Source organism: Ixodes scapularis, unplaced genomic scaffold (assembly GCF_016920785.2).
Source record: "Ixodes scapularis isolate PalLabHiFi unplaced genomic scaffold, ASM1692078v2 PGA_scaffold1__304_contigs__length_218370807, whole genome shotgun sequence".
Lineage (NCBI taxonomy): Eukaryota > Metazoa > Arthropoda > Arachnida > Ixodida > Ixodidae > Ixodes > Ixodes scapularis.
In genome coordinates, this window is record NW_024609846.1 from 196,569,094 (window position 1) to 196,593,530 (window position 24,437).

The 24,437-nt window shown below is 45.7% G+C and overlaps 2 protein-coding genes across 3 annotated transcripts in view; one reads left to right on the plus strand and one right to left on the minus strand.

The window, feature by feature from the left end:
* Positions 1-24,437, minus strand: part of LOC115314577 (monocarboxylate transporter 7) — an 80,732-nt gene that overhangs the window by 45,248 nt on the left and 11,047 nt on the right. The window lies entirely within an intron of this gene.
* LOC115317164 (BEN domain-containing protein 5) lies at positions 907-23,890 on the plus strand. Of its 2 annotated transcripts, XM_040220242.2 has the most exons (8): positions 907-1,054; positions 4,168-4,253; positions 7,039-7,228; positions 7,295-7,360; positions 10,196-10,374; positions 16,265-16,490; positions 23,545-23,683; positions 23,773-23,890. In XM_040220242.2, the coding sequence occupies exons 1-8, from the start codon at positions 1,048-1,050 to the stop codon at positions 23,780-23,782; spliced, it is 903 nt and encodes a 300-aa protein (XP_040076176.2). In that variant the 5' UTR covers positions 907-1,047; the 3' UTR covers positions 23,783-23,890. The 2 variants fall into 2 exon arrangements, with proteins under 2 accessions (XP_040076176.2, XP_040076177.2); XM_040220243.2 differs by lacking the exon at positions 7,295-7,360.

Genomic DNA, 24,437 nt, shown 5'->3' on the forward strand with positions numbered 1-24,437 from the left:
TAAACAATTACTTACCGTCGGGGTGGTCGTCGTCGAAGTTTGCGACTTCCGCACTCGTTCGTTGAAACGGGTCTGCCGTGGTACCTTGCCGCAAGCAGCATCAGGCTCCAGGTAAGCTCGGTAGCTCTTGCGCTTCTGAGAGGTCATTTCGTTCTTGCAGAACACGTTAATATCAAAAGAAATAAATATCTTCCGCAGTCGCGAAGTAACTGCTGAATACACTAAACGAAAGCGAAAACGCGAATGGAAGAAAGCAACTGAAAGCAAACGCTTAATTAACAACACCGGTGAGGAGGAGGAGCAGGACAAGTTGAGAGAGGATGTTAAAGAGGTTCTGTTTCGCCTGCCGCGTCCGTCTGATTTTTTATGCATGCCGTTTATTGTTGTCTATACGCTCAATCGTCTACCGATGAGTGTGTTTGAAATACAGCTTTCAATTAGGGGAGGGAGGATGTATAAGTATAACTCTTAAATTAAGTTTCTACTCGTTGGTTTGCGAAAGAGCAGACGACTCACGTAGTAGCCCCAGCGCGCCAGCGCCAGCGCCACCCGCGGTGCGCATTTGCGTCACGCCTGGATATGTGCTTTGTTGCTAAAGTGTTGAAGACGTTGGAACATACTTAATGTTTATTTATTTATCAATCCAGACAAGTACAATTCAATAAAAATAACACTTGAACCACATATTTATGTTTATTGTAGTAACCAGTGAGGGTGAGTCACCGAGTTACTTGACTACTAAACTAACATTGCACGCAACTCCACCGACTTCCGAATCGAAAGGATTTCCGTTTCCTCCTTTTGTGTGAATTCGTCATTTTGCTCGTTACCTTTGCTCCGCTTTTTATTTCCGTGCCCGATCTCATAATGTACTTCGTGTGCATAAAGTACGTCCTGGATGGCGTGAAGAAAACGGTGCTTAGTTCCTCCATCAAGGACTTCAACCCCGAAAATGTGGACGATTTTGATGCCGACTGCATTTACGAATGTTGGTGGCGTGGGGATGACCGAACGCGCGCAGGATTTTATGACGCCAAAATTATTACCATGACCGGTAAGTTCAACTTCACTAATAAGCTATTTCACGAATATGTGGACTCTTGGATTGCTCGAAATTTTTGTTAATTTCTGTGCCTCGGTCCACAAATACGGGCGAGCGATGAGGTACGGAGACGAGCAAGCGTAAAGACAAGGATCGCGCGGTCTTAGCATCCACACACACAAATCAATTTCTTTCTGGTGGGTAACCCGCGCAAGGCAGTTATTTAGCCAGTAAAGGCTTCGGTGGCTCGGGGGCAAAGCGCCGGTGTTCGTACCCACAGGTGGCGGGTTTAAACTCCGGGTGAGGTGCCGGGGATAATGAGCCGTGTAAGCTTTCGGTTATACGATCTGTAGATACCGGGTGGTCCCGATGTCGGGCCGAGACCTAAATAAAAAAAAAAAAAAATTGGATTTGTAAGCTGCGACGTTGTAATTTGCCGCGTAAGTTCGGCTAGGTGGTGAATTTAATTTGTGAAATTATATTTTAGAAAAAATAATTTTTTCCTCAGTCAAAAGTTACAAAAGAAAACAAGACACTTATGTATCCTAATGGAACCAAAAAGCGTCGTCATGGGGACTATTGGGACGTTTGATTAAACAAAACAAGTGCAATGGAAAGAAAAAGTGATCTCCTTGCCATCGTTTCCTGTTTGTCTATCAAATGTTCTAGTGGCCCACAGGAACGTTTTCCAGCCTTGGTGAGGAAAACGCTTAAAGGGGCCCTGCAAGGACTTTTTTACTGGTTTTTAATTTGCACCGAACCTGAGTGCACTGAACGTAGTAACTTAATGAAACTTTTCTTCTCTCGAATTTCGCTTTATTTTAAAAGTTATAGACAAATTAGAATTGCAAAAACAAGTAAAAATAACCTCCTTCATGGTATCCTTGGTTGTTTGCGTGGCCGAGAACTAGAGGAGGGGTAGTGGGCTCAGCGAGCGCTCACAGCTTCCGCACTTCGTGTCGACGGCGCGAGAAGGCGCCACTAAAGCATGTTCTGGATAGGCTGTATGCAGCGAACGGCCAGAGCGGCTCTCATTGCATTTGCTGCGCGATTAAACTAATTCGACATGACACTTCATTGGCCACAAACGAAAGCAAACACGGGGTAAAGATCAGTTCAGAATGGGAGCCCCTTTGTGCTGCCATACCGCGAAACGGCCAAACCGCAAGACAAAGCTTCTCGCCGAAGGCCTTCGGAAGGTTTGGAGCCGGTCGGATCCTCCTCTGCATACGACCGCAGCGCCGCCGCGTACATCCGGGACCTTTCCGTGTTGACGCCTCATCCCACTACTACTTTCTAGTATGCTGATTTAAAAGGTTAAAAAGCGCAACACAACAAGGACAATGAAGACACGAAGACGACAGGACGGGCGCTAACTCACAACTGATTTTATTAGAAACAACACTGTCACTTGTTTCTAATAAAATCAGTTGTGAGTTAGCGCCCGTCCTGTCGTCTTCGTGTCTTCATTGTCCTTGTTGTGTTGCGCTTTTTAACCTTTTAAATCAGTATGAACCAACTCGCCCAAACACAAGTTTTAATTCTAGTATGCCTTTTCCACCGGTTGGTGGCGGGTATGTCGACGGGTCATTTCTTGTTTCCGTACTTTCTAAAGTGTTTTTGTTTCTTTTCTGATCTAAAATACTGAACAAAAACTACTTTCATGAATAATTGAACTTATATTTTGTATTTCGACCAAAAAGAAGCTGTTAGCGGCTCTGACCAGTAGTAAGCCCAGGACCTAAGACGTCGCATATCGCGCGCTTTTGGTATTGCGGGTTGCCCCCGTCGGTGGAGGAGGTTTCCGCGTCATCCGGTTAAAATATGATGCACTGATACTTAGTTACTCTCTCCGTGCCTGCTTGCTTGCCTGAACCCCAAGAGACGTGGAAACCGCAAAAAAGGTAGACACTTAAATATGATTGCAGGGCCCCTTTAAGCTTATGTTGGCCCATATATATTTTATTGTTTTTTTGTTTTTTTTTTACATTTTCGCAAATTAAATCCAAGAGTGTCGTAGCTTACAAATTCCTTTTTTTTTTTTTTTTGCAATTTATTGCAATTTGTTTAAGTCTCGGCCTGACGTCTGGTCTACCCGATAGTATACTTCGTTGATGGACTCCGTGAATCCTTCCATGCCCTTTTTTTTTGTTTTAGCTAGCTTTTTATCTACTAAACTGTAATCTCAAGACAGTATTTAAACAGCGATTTTTAGTCAAGGAATTGTGGGGGATCATTGGTGCTCCGCTACCATTCAGAATCACCACTGGCTGTTTAGCCAGTGGTGATTTTGTGGTTGCTACTTGAGCGACTGTATAGAGCATAAAGTGGCTCTAGTTGCTACTAGCCTCTATGAGGCACCGCAGCTCTCCTGAGTCCGAATGAATAATAATAATAATAATTATTGTTATTACTATTATTATAATTATTATTATTACACCACCATGGAAGCTTGCTGTCAGAATATGGCAACAAAAATTTTAGGCAGGATGATCGGGAATACTGTTGATGCATTGGGGCAATCTGCAAATGAGTTTTTGACAAGTAGGCAGGTTTTGTTTAACCAATAAAAATAGTACTTCTTGTCAAAAAAAACATGCCAACAGGAATTGTTATTGCTGCTTTGTAGTGTTCACATAACTGCAGTATACTACTCTGCAAATTGAAACGGCAACATAAGGTGGTGGGATCATTAAAAAAATTATTTCCAAAAAGATCCCCAATGGGACCTGACCATTTGTTGGGACACATGAAGCTCGTATCATACAGCTGGTACACTGCAAAACAGTATTGCATTTCAAAATATGCATTGTTTGAGCATGCCTCTGGCTTTTCTGGCGAGCCAAGTTGTTAGCTAAATTTCGGCTGCCGTTTTGAGCTTTCCCAGAACTCGCTTTTCCAGTATGCTAGAGAAAATCTGACTGACCAAGTCGTAAAAGCTTCAATTTCGAGGTACTATTTTAGCAAAAGTTGTTATCAAAAGCTATTAGTTGTTATCAAAAGCTTGTCCGTGTCTACTCGCTTGTAATTGTCCCCTGTGTCGCGCAAAAAACCTCTATACTTAGTCACCACTTTTCTACACAAATGGTTTTTCTCTTATTTCCATGTGCTTTCCAACTTTTAAGATTCAAAAGAGGAAATGGATGAGTACCTTGAAAAGAGGCGAGGTGCAGCTCCAACGAAACAGCGAAAGACATCTAAACAAGAAGCGGTAAGGCCATCCTCTGCTAAGTTATAGAAGGAGTTGTGTGGTGTACCCCTGCATTTAGGAGGGTGCTTACTTCGACAACAGGTTCTACTGCAGAATGCAGAAGGCTGGTAATGCGTCTTGCATAAATATGCCTACCTACTTATACATATAAGTCCTTAGCAGTATGTCTGCCATGCCGTAGAAACTTCTTGAAACAAAGGCACCTCTGAAATTGAGAAAATTTGGCACTGTTTCATGAAATCTGAAATAGCAAAGCTACAAGCAGCCCAAACTGACTTGCAAAGTGCTATGATTGAGACAAAACAAAATCACATTGATTTGTTCTACTCGCGTCCTTTTTTCCCTGTTTTTGATGCTTGAAGTTGGGACGCGCTTTTAAGAGCACACAAAATGGTCTTTTTCGTCGTGACGAAGTAATGCAGCCATTTTGTTGGTTCAGTCTGGTCCAGTACAAGCGACGGGGAACTGGTCATGTTAGTTCGCCCCTCAGATGACAGTGCATCGAAGGTTTGTGTCTGATCACTGCTTTTGCGAAAATTACCGAGCTCTAACGATTCTTGGAGCAGAGCATGTGTAGTCTGCATTGGCGAACATAGCACGTGGCTATGATGAACACTGGTGGGTGAAAGCATGGCTGTGGATCACCTGGCCGTTTGATTGGGGTGCGAGTTGAGGAAGTAAAAACTGCTTATTCTCTCAATATTTTTTTTTAGCAATAGACCCTTTCCGGAATTCAGTGCCATCTGGTTACTCAAATGACAGTTTAACTTTTACCGTACTAATGGCGGCAATGGAACCTGTGGTCTGCAGCATTTTATGGGGCACCGTCGCTTTCGCAAGTCAACGGTAAACGAGAATCTGCGCTTCGCCGTACAATTATTTTTCAATCTCTTTCAATGTTGATGGCGAAAACGATGCTACCAGTCAGAACGAAGCGCCAACCCACATAGACGCCTTGATGAAGTTCTATACATCAAGGAGCTTTGGAGCCGAGTGTGTGCTACTAACAGATTCACTGTGCCTGAGATAGAAATGAACACTTACACAGCTCTTGCATCCAATTCCTACTTTGCGTCGCGCTAACGTCTAGAATGTATAGGCCTCGAATTATCTGATTGGGAGCATCTTCAACTTCTTCCTTCGTCAGTAAACAGAACACTGCCATTAGTATAGCACATATGCTATTTTTCAGATGATGATAGTGATCAAAGTGGCCAGACTGAATTCCGGAAAGGGTCTATTGCTACTGTGTTGAAACAAAAACTAACACAATTATTTTTTAAGCGAATTGCTTCATGAAGCAGACGAGCGGACACATCACTCCCTCCGAGGAAGGCGAGGGAAAACATAATCCGTGTATTTCTATTGTCAGAGGCTTAATAAGTGGTTTTGTCATTTGAAAGTTGGAATGCATAGCAATTGGTACCCACAACATTGTATAAAAGCAAAAACAAGTGTCTTCAGAAACCTCTTTAGTGCCCCTTTAACTGTTCGCTACATCACGAATGCAAAAAGAGCATGTAGGCTTTGACGAGGGTAATGTTTATGAGATGCGACTCGCATTTCTAAAGCTCAGCACATTATCTCTGTGCCCTTGCTGTGAATTATTGGGAGCGTTAAGTACATGCTCCGGAGCACGAGAGTTTGGCGCTCCGTTCACTAAATGGTCAGAAGCACCGTGTGCGATTCATTGAACGGTAGTGTACTAATCAGCTATGATATACCAGCCTTCTTCTCGCAAAACATTCAATAACAAAGTTTATAGCACTGCTGACTTAATTCACTTTAAACTCTGTGGTTGCACTCATTTATGAGCTGCTTTTGCATTTTTTCTCAAGCAATTGCAATCCTCTCCACCCATTTCCATAACATTCTACGGCTGTATCTTAACTCTACATCCGGAAGTGACTGTGGCTTGTCAATAGTTTCGGTATGTATGCAATGTTCTGTTTAGTTGCCGTGCTCAAAGTATGAAACTTGTAGCGTCAGAGCAGGAGTGGAGGAGCGCACTTAAACGCCCATTAAAGCATGACAAAAGCTTCATAATATGTTTTCATTCTTACACCGACGGCCCAAGAGCTGAACATAGTGATGGGGAGCCGCTAACCTAGGCAGCGATTACGGAGGCCAGCTGGCGAGCTGGCTTCAGCTTCAGTAGTCATTTCTTCGGGTCATTTTCTCTGCTTTGACTGTGACATCATGACTTGCCATTGTAAATAAAGAGTGCACATTGAATTATCTATCGCTTCGGGCCCCAGAACTGCAGCCCGTTTGTCAAATAGAACTTCTGCAGGTATTTTTCCTACCCTTGTCCTTACTGGTTAGTCACATGGTTTTAAAACCCCCTCCTAGGTACTATGGTTTACTTTTAACTGTGGTTAAAGTTAGCCATACTTCGAGTAAACAGCACCAGATGGTCAAAATTATTTTTCAAGCTATGAAAGCTATGACGCTCGGAAAGGTGCTGAAATATCGTCCTTTGCCTACAACTCTGTTTTCTGTGGCCTCCACCCTGGTGGTTGTTCAATGTTTACCTCTCAAAGATTTCGGGAGAGAATGCTGACCCACACCGTAATTTTTTTAGGAATGTAAACCCCCAAAATTTCAATCATGTTAGAAGTCGTGCTCTGTATGATGTGCTGTTTTGAAGTCGTTGCACCTGAAATTCACTTCATGACTGTGTGATGTTTAATGCTATTCTGCTACCACCGGTCCCCTCTAGTTTAAGGATGTGCTCAATGGGCTATTGACATATTTGTTTTAACAAGTATGCACCTTTTAACAGGCCCCTAAAAGCAAGAAGCGGAAGCGGCAAGACGCTAAGCAGATGGCAGAGCTGGAGCTGCTGGGGACACTCAGCAGCTCTGGTGACGAGGACAGCCCTTCAATGAAAAAGCTGAAACTGGAAAATGAACACCTACGGCACCTAAATTATAAGCTGCAAGAAGCACTCTGTGCCAAGGTGCTTGCAAAAGGTACAAGCCTACTTTATTTCATACCATCTTTGTGTTTTTAAATCATCCTTTATATTTGGGTTGCAGACAGCAGAGCCAATAGGAGTACGAAGAGCTTCCATTCCGCATCCACAAGTCATCATGTGCCAGAGGGTTAGTTGTAGTTTATTTTTATGTAATCTAGCTTAAACAAGGTTCCGCTCTGTAAAATAATTGTTATTTTATGGTTATAGTAGTCACCTCTGGCTTAAATTAACTTTTCATTGATTTGTTTGCATGACAGTTTAGCAAAGCATATATCTCTAATTGTAGTTATCTCTTGTCCCAGAATGAAAATGATGACTACTACCATAATTACCCTGGCTGCCTTAACGTTGGCTAACTGCAGTTTGCGAACTGAGATGCTCTTACCCTTGATCTCAGTTAAAGCCAAAGTGAAACCCAGTGTGAAAACTTGAAAGGAAACATTTGAGGGGAGTCTTTCTGGTCAAGGAGCTATTATAAATAAAGAGATATGCACCAACCGAATCCTCAATTAAGGAACCATACGTTTCAAGAGCTACACTGTCCCTTCATGAGGGGTTGACTGCAACTATGTCTGTCGGTGGTGTCTTACCATTGCAAAAAGTGAGGCACCACCGTAGAAGAAGAAGAAAACAAATACTGCTCCTCGGCGGCCTTGGCTGCAGTCAACTCCTGAAGAAGAGAACGAGTAGGTCTCGAAATGTAGTTTCCTTATTTAATGATTTGGTGGGTGCATATTTATTTAAACCTAGTGTGGTGTTATATGATCTATCTAGATATTGCAGCATATTAATTATCAAAGTACATTTTACTGTTATAAGCATTTAATATACTAGTGATAACAGGCATTTTTTTCTTTTTAATTATGAAAGCATTAAAATGCTTTAAACAAATGACAAAAAAAAGTGCAGGGGTCGCATTGTTATTGGCATTTCGGCTACAGTGCGGCTTCTGTGCTGGCTCTGGGAGAATTCTATTCGTGCTTCCATCGGCAGCTTTAATAGAATTCCCCCATTGCAGGGTGTGTCTCAATCATCATAAAAGCAGCTCCCACCCTTAAGTATGGCTCCTTGAACAATATTTTGAACTACACTTCTTTCTACATGGCACCCCCTGCATTCGGAAAAATTAAGTGCATCTTCGATGCTCGCAGATGGTGGCGAAGTGCCAGATGCCACTATGCTGACGTGGTTAGCAAGCACAAACTGAGCCTGCCAACAAGACTGTTTTAACTATGGTTAGCGGGCTAACAGGAGCTAGGTCTGCTGTGTTATACCTAGGGTGTGTACTTTCCGGTGTTTATTTGTGAGAAAAATCGGCGGATGTTTTTCGGTGCTTATTTATTTTCAAAACACCGGTGTGTTTCGGTGGAATGCCTCACGACGAGGCTAAAAACGGTGATTATCGGTGAAAAAAAAGCGATTGATCACAGACAGAGAGTTCCAGTTTTGTTCACATAGTTCACACACTTCTTCTCTAGGAAGCAACTATTTCTCACACTTGGTTATTATAGTAGATGCAAGCATACTTTCATGCTTGCATCTACACGCAAGGAACGTGCTGCCGTCATGGCAGCACGTTCCTTGCGGTTCGCAACCCGCAATTATGAAAACGCACGCTCCTGTACGACACGGACGTTGGCAGTGTCTTCCAGGAACCACAGCAACCTCTGAATACATGGCTTGCACCAACATCACTTGGCCAGACACAATGAGGAAGAGGCACGTGAGAGCCTACCCTCCTTTGTGTTAATTTTTCCACAAAAGGGGGCCATGGGAGACACAATAGGGGAAAGGCATATGAGAGCTTAGCTTCCACTGCGTTCACTAGACGCTTTTGACCCCCAGAAAGGAGGGCGGACTGACGCCACCTGCATGCCATGTATAAACACTGGAAGAATGCAGGATCCACGAGATAACACGTTCGACGAACCTCTAAGGGGAAAGGGTTTCGCTAGGTCGGAAACTAGCAACGCCCGGTGTTTTTCGGTTTTAACCAGGGCGAAAATATCCAACCACCGGTGTTTTTCGGTTTTAACCGATTTTATATTTTCGTCACCGACGGATGTTTATCGGTGTTTTTCGGTTAAAACCGGAGAATGCACACCCTAGTTATACCCCTGTCGTGGGCAGCCATAACCATGGTTAAGCTTAATCACGGTTACAGAAGTCAACTGCAGTTATCGCTAACCGCAGTCTGCCACTGCTGCGCGGGCTCTGCAGGCAGTTTCGTGGTCGTCTTATGAATTGTATCCATTTTTTGTTTGACTTACAATAATAAGTCTTTATATAAATCAATGAACCAGCATTTTCACTTACCGATAGTGCTTGCTAAAGCACTATCAGCTTGCGATAGCTTTTGCATCTTTAGCCACTGTTGTTTTAGGTTGTGTGGTCCCTCGCCCTGTGGCAACACAGTTTTGAGCTCGCGCATTGCTATTGCTGTAGCATGTGAGATGATGGGAAACTACTGTCAATCATCTGCTGGTCAGCTGATTATACCATGTGGAAAAGCTGCTGCACATTGTCGTGACATAGCACTAAATTAATAAGAAACTGAATTTCCCCTCCTCCTAACAGCGCAGTTACTGGAAATGTAAGAGGAACAGATGAATATTTTTGGAATGAAGCCTATTGTGCAAGGCATGCAGGGACGCTGATGGAAGAATGCTTGAATATCTTGCATGGTTGCACTCAAAAGTGTCAGCACGCTTTAACTAGTTTGCGTCTACCTTTTACTAATCTTGGAACGCTTGCAAAATACAGATAGCATCCCCTATCGGTTAAAAATGACCATTTTCTGGAAAGCAGTGTTTCGAGCTCTGATGATATAGATGCTATGGTATGCAAAAGGAATACAGTATTTTAATTTGATCTAGGCAAGAAAAAGCTGTTCTTGGCAACTCAGTTACATTGCAGCTACAGCAGCTGTGGTGCACCACATGGAATATCTTTGGTTGTACAGGTTTTTATGGAAGTGAAGAGGACCAGGTGTTGGTAGGTGGCCATGATCACAGAATTGTGATGGCACCTGAGGTTGTCCGGCCAGCTGCACAGCTCCCTGCCCCTGCCCTGCAGCCTGCCAGGGGACTGCCTGCCTCACAACCCCATGCTTTGCCACCTTCAGTGCGACGGGTTGTTGAGGTACCAACCATAGGCATGCTTGCTGCCCTGCCTGCTGCTGGCCCCCCTGCTGCTGGCCCCAATGCTGCTGGCCCCCGTGCTGCTGGCCCCCCTGCTGCTGGCCCCCGTGCTGCTGGCCCCCGTGCTGCTGGCCCCCCTGCTGCTGGCCCCCCTGCTGCTGGCCCCCCTGCTGCTGGCCCCTCTGCTGCTGGCCCCCCTGCTGCTGGCCCCCCTGCTGCTGGCCCCTCTGCTGCTGGCCCCTCTGCTGCTGGCCCCTCTGCTGCTGGCCCCTCTGCTGCTGGCCCCCGTGCTGCTGGTCCCCGTGCTGCTGGCCCCCGTCCCCATGAGCTGCCTGCTCCAAACCCTCCTGCTCTCGTCCTGGCCACTGCTAACCCCCCCGCTCCTGTCCTGCCTGTTGCCAATGCAGCTTCACGGGCAGCTGAGCCTTGTGCCATGGCCAACTCACTTCCTGTGGGCCATGAAAGGTCAGATGGAATGGTGAGCCAGCAAAATAAATTAGATGATCTTTCTAGCGTATTCTTTGTATCACATCAGTCTTCAGGCACAATGGCAAGAATTTGTACTACCGGACAGGGCAAGAGAGCCAAAGGATAAGACCTCTCATTTAGTGCAGGTAGACTAATATATGCACTCCTCGGTACTCCAATATACTGTAAAAGCTTAGCCAAAAGAAAGCAGCCTAGACTGCAGATAAAATTTAAAGGGAAGATGGGGCACTTCTACATTTGAGAAAAAACGCTTGAATTGGGTTCATTTGGCCTTTAGAATAACAGATATCAAAATTATATTTCAATGCGACGCGCCGGAGAGCCACAAGAGCAATTTCAAAATAGGGCTGAAGCCCCGCCCCCCTAGCCTTGGGCAGCCAAAAGAGCCGTCGATGACGTCATGGACAGCGACTGTCTTTCGCGTTTTTCTCGCGTTTAACAATACTTACGCAGCAAATGGTTTGGGTATTCGGGTTCACGGGGTAAAAATACACTAGAATTCACTTCTAACTCATTTTTTCCAAGAAGCTCCGTAGCTTCCCTTTAATTCATAAAGTGCAGGAATGTTCCAGGTGTTAGAGCCTCAACATGGGAAACCAGGACCAGTGAAGGTTAAAAAGGGACGTTTAACATATGTCTGGCAAATTCGCCTGCCCAGCAAAAAAAAAAACGGTGCGCCACGGGGGTGGTGGCACGAGCTTGGGGTCAATCGTCTTCTTTTGTGAGGACACTAACACTGGGACAGAATTTGTTATGACACATAGGCTGAGTAAGGAGGGCATCAGCTGGTCATCTCAGGGTATGTATGCATACTATGTGTACAGGTCTAAGCAGTGCTTATGCTGTGTGAATGCCCAAGCAAACCACAGTGTCTTCAAAAAGCCATGCAATTGCACCAGTCACTTCCCAAGTAACTCACACTACTGTTGAATAGATCACAAAAGAGGTTTCCGAAGGCACTTATTTTACGGCAATAGCCATACATGGCTCTTCATTTTTAGTGGTCAACGCAGTGTGACCGTGTGACCGTCACTCCATATTAACGTTGGCCTTTTATTTTTTGTGCTTGACGTCCTCACCATCTCAGTCGCCTTTCATTTCACCCTATCCCTGTCCCATCCCCCCTCCGTGCCCCTTTCTTCTCTTCCTCTCCTCGTTTCCTCGTATGATTGCATGTTTGTGGCCTTTAGCCCCCTGGCTCCCCTTCCCATCCTTCCCTCCTCTATCTCTCATGCGGTTCTGTGTTCAGAGCCTTTGACCTTTGATCTCAACCTGGGATCCTTGGACACCCCTCCTCACCCCATTCTCCTCTCCACTCCTTCATTGTTTCCCACTCACCTCGCTCACCTCTTCTGTCTGTCTGCTCTTCCCTCTGTCCCCTCATTTTTCCATCTTCTCTACCTACTTGCCCCTCCCCGCTCATCTCCCCTCTATCTTCCTCTTCCTTCACGCTCCCCGGGTCACCTCATCCTCAGTCCCCTCTCTTTTACTACCCTTTTGCCCTTCCTGCTCCCTCCCTTGCACAATCATGTGTTTTTGGCCTTCGATCTTTATACTTGACCTGATCCTCCCTTCCTATATCTACCTCTTTGCTCCTTTTCCCTCTCGACCATGCACCTTCCCCCCCCCCCCCTCCTTTGTCTATGAGATGACGGCTACCGCCGGTCATGTAATTTGCAGTATGTTGCAATGAGGTGCACCTTTTGTTGTCATAAAGAGTAGAGCAGGGGTCAGCAGTCCGGGTCTGGTCCGCTAGGCAGTTTCATCTGGCACACGGCACAATTTTAGGAATGCCCCCTTCCTCTTTCTTCTCCCATCCTTCCTCATGCATGCAATGTTCTGGGACCATGCAACAATTTTGACCTCCGACACCTTGTAAAGCTTATACATCGGTTGCATGTGACGTCCATCAAAGAGTGCTCAGCTGACCACCAGAGAATAGGGCAAGAAAGAGCTCTCCTCTTATCAGGACCCTCTTTTGTGCCTCCCGGATTTGCACAGGCGTCACTATTCTCCTCCCAGAAGATTAACCCTTCACTCAAAATTATTACAAAAGCAGCTTCCCTCTCCTCCTCTTACATGGTGGTCAAAAGTATGCAATGTGACGTCAGTGCAACCCATAGATACAACAGCAGGTTCGTATAATTAGCTCCTCCCAATAACAACTTGTCAGATTACATTAGCAACTTTAATTTATGTGCATGTATTTTCCAGTATCTAGCACCAAACCTCACACTATAGGGTATTTAAAAGAAGAAACCATCTGTTTGTTATTTATTTATTTATTTATTTATTTACTTGTGATGCCTACCAACAGCCAAAAGCCTAGGACGGTAGAGCATCATACTAGTTTGACGGTGTCTTTTTCTCTAGTAGTTGCTTACTGCATCACCAGGCCAAGTTGGAGAAAGGGCCTCTCCATGTCCATCCCGCTCTTTGTCCAACTTGTGGCAACTCGGCCTGTTGCAGGAAAAGGTTGTTGACCCCCGACATAGCCTGTAACTTGATCCGTGTGCGCTAAGTACTCTAAAATCCAAATATTACAATCATGGGCAGCCTATTTCACTACAAAACATTTGATGAAATATAGCGGATTGAAGGCTTACGGATGGCACATTCATACCTGCCAACTCTCCTGAATTTTCAGGGAGCCTCCCGAATTTTGATCACATCTCCCGATTGTACGGACGCGACCTCAGATCTCCCAAAAAATGTCCACCGTAATTTTTTTTTTTTTTTATGATGCCTTATTGCTATAATCATCACGCGTGTGTCATTGCGAGTTACTCGAGAGTAGGTTTAGGTTACTCCGGCGGGTTACCACGTGACAACTCAGAGCAGTAGCATAAAACGAGGGTAGATTTTCAAACGCCAAGGTACGAAACCTCTACTCCTGAAGTTAGAGCGCATTTTGGAACACGGCTTATATGATCATGAGTGCGCTAGGCTTCAGTTGGCTTTGTCAGGTCGTCGAGTGAGGTGCGGAACGTCGAACTACTCTTTGTGTTTCCCCGAGTTCAGTTGGAACCACTGATCTGTTGGAACGATTGATGGCACTTTCAAAAGGCTAGAAGAAGTACTTGCAAGTATTTCTAAGATCATATGCGACTGAGTTTCCGTGCTTTGTCGCTTCGCAAAAAGCTGACAAGTATGAATTCTGTGCCTTGTGCGCCTGTGATGTGGGAGCGTTTCGCACGGCGGCAAGCTTGACACATCAAGATACACATCACTTCACGAAAGCATCAGAACCATGCTCGTGCTGTAGAAGGGCAGGGCATTACCGGCAGTTTACTCCAAAACAACTGCGAAGACAGTGATTCGCACAGAGTGCCTCTTCATGGAATTTCTTGTCAAACTAAAAAAAACAAAAATGTTTCAACACCCCCCCCCCCCCCCCCCCCCCCCGCGCGGCGGTCTCCCGAATTTTTATGTTGCTAGGTTGGCAGGTATGCACACTGAACCCTGCTGAATCTGGTCGAACGACGAATGGTGCTTGTCAGGCAATCAATCGTAAGCGATGGCTTTTTGTGCGGACGAGCAGAACTGGTCGGTTGTTTGTCCGCACGGGAGGCCATTGCTCACGATTGGCTTACGAGCTTATCCATCGTTCGACCAGGTCCTGCTGGGTTCAATGGCACCAGCTGTACATCTGAGATTCGCAATCTTTCATCAGATTTCTAATAGTGAAAAAGTGCACATGATTATAACTGTTGTGTTTTTGGGATGGTTGGAGCACATAGATTGTGATATTGTCATAAATTGGCCATATCAGAAAGCTTTAGAGTGCCCCTTTAAGCTTGGGACTATGAAAGTACATCTAAACTATGTTTTCTTCTCGCCTTCCTCCGCGGGAGTGATGTGTCTGCCCGTCTGCATCTTGGTGTGTGCGCTTGCGATACTTGCGGGGACTTTTTTTTTTCCATTATCTCATGTATCCAGTTTGCTATTTCAAATTTTTTATTTTTCTGTGGATCCAGTTTGCGATTCCTTATCACCTGTGGAACGCTATTACGTTTCGTAGGTATCTTTGACTCAACAATGAGAGATTAGGTAGCTACGACAGCCCAGCTTAGAGTCACTGTATGGGTTCCCAGAGTAACGAAACTCCGAAGGTTCGTTCTAGAACCGCAGCGCGACGCTGAAACCGAAACCATGGCGCCACCATCTTGGGTCCACGTGTCGACGGGTGTATGAAGGCAATAGTGATATGCATTGGAGCGTGTTGAAAGAGCTGGTTCATTCCGCGACATGCAGAATGAATCACCTGTAATCGGGACTTACCTCACAAAGCTTGCTTGTTGCAGTGGGCTCGAAATCTTTCCGTTTTACTATGGCCAGCCAAGCCATCTTCCTCCGGCTTGCAGTTTTGTTCTTTCTAAACGGGATCCGGAAGAGTCGTCTTTCCATCCTTCGACCTGCTGCTGCACCCAAAAGCGCAACAAGCAGGCATTGTGCCACTAAGTACACAACAAAAACTGTGCGTAAACGTGCGTTCGATGAGCAGCAGAGCGTGCGTGTGTGCAGGTGTTTGCTGGACCCAAGGGTGGCGATTAGAGCCACTTGAAGTGCTTGTGGAGGGGAGTCTAGCAGTGCTTGTGTCACGTGATTACTACCGTCCAATGATGCTCACCATGCCAAAACATGATCAGCTAGAGTGAGTATTTTGTCGGCAAAACGCGAAAACAAAAGGAATGCGTTACTCTGGGAACCCATACAGTGACTCTAGCCCAGCCTAAGCATCCACTGTAAAGGTAACTAAAATTTTTGCAAAAAAACCCACGTGCGGATCAGTTTACGCGAGAAACTACCGCTCGTTCGTTCATCGTTCGGCGGGGTTCGAGTTCTGCGATCTGCAGCAAAAAAGGTGGCATGCCAGAGTGTTTGGCCACAATTTTAATGGGGAAAGAGATGCATATGGTTGTAATTTTATGATTTGTAAGATGTTTAGAGCCTGTAAGTTGGTTACCACTAAAAAAGTTGGTTTTGGAAACTTTTTTTTTTCTTCTTGGAAGATAAGACAAATACCAGCAAGTGGATTCCTTTGGTGGCACAATGGAGATTTCTGAGGTTTGCGGAACTGCCCGTGGCACTATAGAAAGGGGGAGCAGGGAGAGATGGGAAGTATAAAACAATGATTATTCCTAAAAGGATGACAATGAGTTCTCACTTCCAATTTTTTCCTTTTCCTCCTTTCTCAGATGCCACAGGAGCCAACCATAATTTCTAGTCTCCATTGTGTGCTGCAGAGCATTGCTTTTGTGCTCCTTCTGGATTATCAATTGCCTTGGAAGAGGCCCACTGAAGAGGTTTTATTTTATCGCTCTTGAAATGTTTCTGTTACTTGAGAAGAGCCACTATTCCTGCTTCTTTATAAAATGTAATTTTTGTCATGTTTTGTACAGATGCACTGTGGCGAAAATGTTTGGCTGCACAAGGACACCTTCGAGACCTTGCTGGGTGCAGAAAGGGACGCTTTATTTGTTAAGAAGGCGGCAGTGGCTATATGGTCGTCGGAGGTCCTCATTCGCCGCAGCGTAACTGGTACCCTTTCAAACCGGAGCATCGCTGCGAACCCCAACATGTCGCCGCAAGCCCCGATGACGCCCCAGAAAGTGAAAGCCATACGTAGTAAGTCGCTGTTAATTTTGCCAGGTCTATTATTTCTTTATTGTGCCATTCAGGATTACTTCATAGCAGGAAGTAGTCGGCTTCTGTTGATTCCTCGCTCATGCCTTCTGCTGTTGGCCAAACATACCAGATGTACGGTATGTTTGGAAGTGTGCCCGAGTAGTGTGTACGAGTACACCCAGGCACACTCCTATGCAACTTCCCACCACTCAACGGTTAAACTCAGGCTGCCAAGATTTTTGTGTGGCACTGTTAATGAAAAATCAACAAAAACAGATTTTTGCCTTGTGATGTCACCGGCTAACAGCTTGTGTAAACTTTATTTAGACAACTTTGTTAATTTGCAAGCCCAGACTGTCCAACGCCTGCAAAATAAAACCTAGCAGTTAAAGGGTTAATAGAGACTGGGCCAACCTAGACATTTCTGAAAATGCAAGTTGGATTAGGCCAGGGGTGAGCGGACCGTGGCTCGCAAGCCGCATGCCCCGAATTGTGGCTCTTGTGATCCAAGGACCCTCAAGCTCAAATAGTTGGGGCCAAACATCAAGTTTTTTCATAACAGCATTATAATCAGAAACAGGCAAAAAATGTAAAACGTGACATATAAAATTGCTTGGTTTAAAGTCATAGTTTTTGGGGCATTTTATAGTAACATATAATGGTCACAAGGGGCAAATCAGGTAGAAGGGTAAGCTCCGTGTTAAAATATGCTACCTTTTTGGCGCCTCCTCGCGGGCTAGGTTGAGGCAGCATTAGTTTTGTGCAAAAAATTTTACCCAAAATTGGTGTCTAAGCTAGCTGAACCTTGTTCATACAATGCCATGCACCTGCCTTATAAGATAGTGAGACCACTGCTCTATGCACACATGCAAATGAAAAACTGCTAAGCCCTATCCAGTGGCATGTCTCACCTACTTTCTCTGTTTAATGAAGACATTAGGATGACAAGACTCGAACAGAGAAGCAGATTAGGTCTTGAAACCATAATTTCTATACAGTCGCCGACCGATTTTTCGGACTCGTAGGGACCCCAAGTTGTCAAAATAATCAAGCAGTCCGAAAAAAAAGATTTCAGCCACGATATCAAATGTCTGCCACTTCGCTTCGCACTGGCCACTTGCTTCATGTCAATATTAAATTCTCGTGCAACTTTGTATGTTGGTCACTTCTCACATGTTTGTTGATATGGTTGATCACGGTGGTGTGCTTTGGTTGCACCTTCGATGGTGCACACAGCAAATATGAAGTTGGTGTCATTTGGCACTGTTTGGAGACAATGTTTAGCCCACCGAGCTTACTTCACTACCATTGGACAGAAAACTGAACTCAAGCACTCACTCAAACAGCACAAGAACGGCAGACGGCTGATTTTCTTGTGGTTGCATTGAAAAACGCAACATTAGAACAAACAGCAGCCATGTTGGCTATAGCTGAACTGGGAAGCCCGACTGTAACCTCAATTCAGCTTCTTTACTGCGTAGTATGTGGTATCGAGGCTACAAGTGAAAACCAGAACAACTAAAGTGACGGTGATTACGCTCACGGCATTATTGTGGTGGCTGTTAAATGACTGTAGACGGAGGAAATCACGCAAATTATGTCCGAAATATCAAGCAACGAGCTTTATGGTGTCCTAAATTTCGGTCAATGTAATACATTAACTCTATGGCTAATGTATAACTGATGGTTCAGCAAACTTCATGGGACGGTTCAGCGAAGACGTCCGATTAAGTGGACATGTTCGAAATAGCGGTGTCCGAAAAAACGGTCTGAACTGTACTAGCCAAATTATAAGTTATGTCTTGGCATAAATAAAAGGATAGTCTCATAAACAGCCATAACACCCCCTCCCTTATATCCCCCATCTGTCTTTTTAAAAATTTACTAGTTTGTGGCTTTTGAGCACTCATTTTGGCCAACCCTGTATTAGTTCGACTCAAAATTGTTAGAATAATTCTGGTATATTGCTCAACTAATTTGTTTTTCAGCAACATGAGAGAACAATTGCAACAAATTCTTTTAAATTGTGGATGGTCTTCATGTACTCTATGATTGGCAGCAGCTGCCAGATCTTGAAAAATCGGAGAATTGGAGATTAATTATTTGGTAGACATCTTGCCCATAAAAGAAATGTTATGTTGTGACTAAGATAAATGCAGTCATTCTGCAGGGTCATAATCTGCAGTAATCATTTGTGGGCTATGCACGTACCGCAAGCAGCCATTGCATGCCTGGCTGATCTGTGCATATGTGCGACTTGGAGCGCCAGATTCAGCTGTGGGGGCACAAGACCATTCGCTCGGCAAGCTCTTTTCGTATTGAGCACCATAAATGGTGTCCCAGAAGAAAACGTTATGGCCGGTCCACACATCTTTGTTTAAATTGACCGAAGCGATTGCAAGGACTGCCCCATGCTACATATTTATGCATGTATGACAAGTGCAGCAGGTACGATGAGCATGGCAGGCGGTAGAGGGGTGACAGCTGACGTCAGCTGCTGAAAAGGTTTCCTCAGATTTACGGGGGTCATCGCCTTTACCTTGTCTAGCAGCATATAAAGCACAAAAGGACTTTAAAAACTGCACGTATTACTTTTCTTAGTTTTGGATCATATTGACTTAAACACGTTAATAGAGTTTAAGTCAATATGTTTGTGAAAGCTTTTTGCTTGAAACGTCATGCCACTGCTTTCTGCCAACCTATTTAGTGTACACTTGTATTATTTGAGCATGTTGGTGCTTTTTAACCACTTAGAAAGTGGAGACACATAAGGGACGATGCAGACAGGACAATCTTTCAACTTCAACATTTATTTTCGGCTTCAAGCTTAAAGCTTGCCCGCACCGTGGGAGTATGGGAAAGGGAAATCGTGGAGGAAGGAGAGGAAGTGAGGAGGTTGCCAAACGAGGAAGGGAGAGGGGCTCGACTGTAGGTGCGGGATAACGGAATGAAAGGAAAGACCGCTTCTGCCGGTGACCTTGTTGCCTTGCCTACTCTGTCAGCGTTCGGCTTCCATTGTGGGCCTCAGAAAGATAATCTCCTTTCTTGAGAGCGAAATGGAGGGGCTGCTTATGGTCTGCGGGCTTGTCGCCATCCGATAGGCCTCTATTATTTCGCTCCCCACTCGCTGGCAGTGGCCTCCCATGGTTGTCGTGCCGGCGAAATTAAGAGCGCAGCCGGGACATTTTCTCCCGTGAATGGCGATCGGGTGCTGGGAATCCGAAGCAGCTCCTTTCGGCGTCCATTTGATGTTCTCGGAGTTGGTCGTTGAGGCATCGCTCCGTTTGCCCTATGTACCTAGCCCCGCAGGACAGGGGGATCGCGTACACTTTCTCCGTCATGCAAACGGTGAACTTCCTTGCATATTTTTTGGTACAGGTGGGTTGTGGGGGTCCCTATCTGTTGACGGCCCTACACATGTCGCCGAGTCTCGATTTGCACGTGAAAAGCACTTTTGTGTCGTATTTTGAGGCGAGAGCTCTTAGGCGGCGAGATGTTGTGTGGATGTATGGAATACAGGCTGGTCTTCTGGCGACGGGTGAAGTCTCGGCGGTTGGCTTGGACCGGGGGTTTGTAGGCAATTTTTGTGAGGTAGCCAAAATCAAATCTGCAGGGTAGCCTGCCATCCGAAGCCGTGAGCACTGTTGGCTTAGGCTGGCCTCCCGTTGGTGGGCGCAGGACTTTGTGTATGCCGCACTATGCCGGATTTTACGTTTTTTGAGTGTGCGCTTGAGAATGGAAGCACCGCCTTGGTTGTACACTGTTGGAAAGACCAGCACGCTCCTTTTTCGGATGGTTGGAGGCAAACCTCCAGGAACTGCAGTTCGCCTTCCGTGGGGTCTTCCTTCTTGAATGATAGGCGCCCAGGCGAAGCGCTGATTGCCTCGACGATAGCCTCCGGCATTGCGTGGTTATGGTGAATGATTAGATAATCATTGACGTACCTGAACACTTCGCAGTCCTGGGAATTGGTTTGCAGATGTCACTGGATGCCTTGGTCCGCCACGGAGAGATAGATCTCGCTGAAATTGGGGCCAGACACGATCCGATGCAGACTCAATGAACACGTCCCCATTGTGCTTGACCAGTGTTGACCGGAGGTAAAGCTGGAACTTCTCCAGCTTTACCTCGGGTCAACACTGGTCAAGCACAATGGGGACGTGTTCATTCAGTCTGCGTCGGATCGTGTCTGGCCCCGAGTTTCAGCGAGATCTATCTCTCCGTGGCGGACCAAGGCATCCAGTGACATCTGCAAACCAATTCCCAGGACTGCGAAGTGTTCAGGTACGTCAATGATTATCTAATCATTCACCATAACCACGCAACGCCGGAGGCTATCGTCGAGGCAATCAGCGCTTCGCCTGGGCGCCTATCATTCAAGAAGGAAGACCCCACGGAAGGCGAACTGCAGTTCCTGGAGGTTTGCCTCCAACCTTCCGAAAAAGGAGCGTGCTGGTCTTTCCAACAGTGTACAACCAGGGCGGTGCTTCCATTCTCAAGCGCACACTCAAAAAACGTAAAATCCGGCATAGTGAGGTGCCTGCTTTCTGCGGCATACACAAAGTCCTGCGCCCACCAACGGGAGGCCAGCCTAAGCCAACAGTGCTCACGGCTTCGGAGGGCAGGCTACCCTGCAGATTTGATTTTGGCTACCTCACAAAAATTGCCTACAAACCCCCGGTCCAGGCCAATCGCCGAGACTTCACTCGTCGCCAGAAGACCAGCCTGTATTCCATACATCCACACAACATCTCGCCGCCTAAGAGCTCTCGCCTCAAAATACAACACAAAAGTGCTTTTCACGTACAAATCGAGACTCGGCGACACGTGTAGGGCCGTCAACAAAGAGGGACCCCCACAACCCACCTGTACCAAAAACTATGCAAGGAAGTTCACCGTTTGCATGACAAAGAAAGTGTACGTGATCCCCCTGTCCCGCGGGGCTAGGTACATCGGGCAAACGGGGCGATGCCTCAACGACCAACTCCGAGAACATCAAATGGACGCCGAAAGGAGCTGCTTCGGATTCCCAGCACCTGATCGCCATTCACGGGAGAAAATGTCCCGGCTGCGCTCCTAATTTCGCCGGCACGACAACCATGGGAGGCCACTGCGAGCGAGTCGAGAGCGAAATAATTGAGGCCTATCGAATGGCCGCAAGCCCGCAGACCATAAGCAGCCCTTCCATTTCGCTCTCAAGAAAGGCGATTACCTTTCTGAGGTCCACAATGGAAGCCGAACGCTGACAGAGTAGGCCAGGCGACAAGGTCCCCGGCAGAAGCGGTCTTTCCTTTCATTCCGTTATCCCGCACCTATAGACGCTTTGCAGCAGCTGTGCATGGGCGCCGCCATAACTGACCTTCAGTTTTTGTTTCCCCTTATTACGTTTACTTCACTTCATTATTACCATAACAGGCTAGGTCATTGCCATCCTAGATTTTATTCTGTCTTTCTCCCCAACATTGGCCTTTGTGGAGGCTCGTCCACACCAATTTCAGTGCCTCGGTATCTCGGTAAAACAAGAGAAGGTCAGCAATGGCGGCAGTATTCTGGCGCGTGTGTAAAGCGTCTATAGTCGAGCCCCTCTCCCTTCCTCGTTTGGCAACCTCCTCCCGTTCCTTTCCTTCCCCCAAGATTTCCCTTTTCCGTACGGCGGGCTTTGAGCTTGAAGCCAAAAATAAGTGTTGTTGAAGCTGAAAGATTGTCCTGTCTATCTAATTTTGAAATAGTTGGGTTTGTTTGCTTTCTAAAAGTTATTTGACTCGTATAATTTGCTTGTGGCGTTTTAAAGGTAAAGTAACGGGGTTCTACCGACAGGGAAAACCTAAGAGTGTCAGGGAATTTTAAGAATCTGTAAAATGAAGGTAATATCAATGAAACCCTTATGTTGGCCAAGCCAGGGAAATTCGCAAATTAAAGCATCATGACAGTGTGTCAGAACGCACTGATCGTCACATTACTCAAAGCATCGCAAGACGTCGCAACCTACTATTAAACAGACGGGAAGCACCACGTGTCTCCAGCCTCTTGCAGGGACGATGAATAGAACGATCTTCTGGCTCCTGGTTTGTCGGACCTTGTCGGTGGACACTTCAGTCTATGTGTGACCTGTGCTTCACACACATAGTTGCTTTAGACCTTCTTTTTCTGTATTGTGTCTTCAGAGTGAAAATATGTTAGTCAAGTCTCCACTGGAGGCTTTTTCCCTTATGCCCCTCCATTTATTTCAAAAATGAAATTATTAATAATGTTGTTATTCTTATTACCATCAATATTATTATTGTGATATCGCTGTCGAAGAAGCCTTTTAATGGGAACTGAGCCTACCTGGCATCTTCTAAAGCACAAGCTCGGTTATACCTGTGCCGGACAGCTTGAACGGTGCTCAGTATATGACATGCTCAAGGAAGTTCTTGAGCAACTTGGAAAGCAATTTCAATACCTCAGCACAATTGCCAGATTGCTGTCACCCTTCTGTAACGGCCAGCGAGTTCAATCGAAATAGTGCGGGAAAATCTGGAAAAGTAGGGGAATTTGAGAACTTGGGAAAAAGCCCGATAAGCAATCTGTTATATTGTTTTTAACAGCATTCTAATATTTCTAAATTTGGTTGCTGTAGTCTGTTGCAGGTTAAGAATAGCAGGAGGGTGGAGAGGAGGAAACCACCCCTCCTTGCCATGATTTGTGGTTTTGTTTTCTCCAGTGTCGGCTCCACTAATCTGGAGAGAGACTTCTCCTGCTATTCTTGACCAGCTACAGACTATAGGTTCGCTTGATATTTTAAAGGGCAGATGTGCTCTTGAAAGGGGGTATAGCCTTCATTACTGTGCTTGGCGTGCAGATCTGCATGAGCTACTAATTAATTTATAGCTATCTTGAGCATGAATGCTTCACTGTTGCTTTTTCCATTGTTGTTGATAAGCAACTGTTTTCATTTCACTTTGCTTGAAAACTTAATCCACATTATCGTGGTTCATGTGGTGAAACAATATTGGCATTATCTGTTGAATTCGTGCTTAGCACACTGTTTAAACCTATGCTTCTTATGTTGCAGGTTTCTTCGAACACTACGCAAGACAGACCACAGCCCACGAGGGGGTCATTGCCGGAAGGGCGAAGAACATCCGCCGCTACCTTTCAGAAAAAGTTAGTGAGCTGCGTCGGCGAGAAAGAGGTGGGGGTGTAGAAGAAACGTGAGTATAGATGAAAATCTATTTATCGTCGCTGCATGTTTCACCAAGGGCTGTAAGAGCTGAAACGACACTTGATCTTTTCCTTTTAGGCTGGATTGAGGAAGAGCCTCAAACGTCACCACGTCACTGGCCATCCCCTTCATTTTTTTATATAATTAGATGACATTTTTTCCCTCCAAAATTATGCTTCAATAAAGTAGTTATGACAGCAACATTGTTAAACTTATCTTTGTACCCTTTTTTCTGAGTAAAGCAACAGTTAGTAAACTTAGTAAACAGGTGCTCTGGTATCACCACAACAAAGCCTGATGTCACACTAGAGGCTGTCACACCAAAGCACCACCGCCTGATGTCACACCAGATTTCTGGTGTCACACCAGCACACCAGACTGCTGGTGTCACACCAGATTTCTGATGTCACAGCAGCACACCAGATTTCTGGTGTCACATCAGAACACCAGAAAACGTCCCAAATCACATCCGTGAAAAAGTCTGGTGTCACATCAAGTCACACCAGCTCTCGGCCTGGTGTATTTTTCAGTAGGGATGTGTGACAAAATCGTGAAATGGGGGATCTACGTAATGACATAAACAGCGGATCGGTACCGCGAATCACGCGCGTCAGTCTATTGGTTCTACCCGTCCACGATTGCGCGAGTCCGAAAGTTTCACATGACCAGGCACGTAGCCAGGGGGTTGGGTGGGGTGGGGGAAAGGGGGGAAGGGGCCCATGGGGCCCGGGCCTCCCCCGAAA

Coding starts and splice junctions, on each gene's coding strand:
- LOC115317164 (XM_040220242.2), top strand. Junction 7,229..7,294: donor TGCCAAGGTGCTTGCAAAAG/GTACAAGCCTAC, acceptor TTTGGGTTGCAG/ACAGCAGAGCCAATAGGAGT. Junction 7,361..10,195: donor AAGTCATCATGTGCCAGAGG/GTTAGTTGTAGT, acceptor TTGGTTGTACAG/GTTTTTATGGAAGTGAAGAG.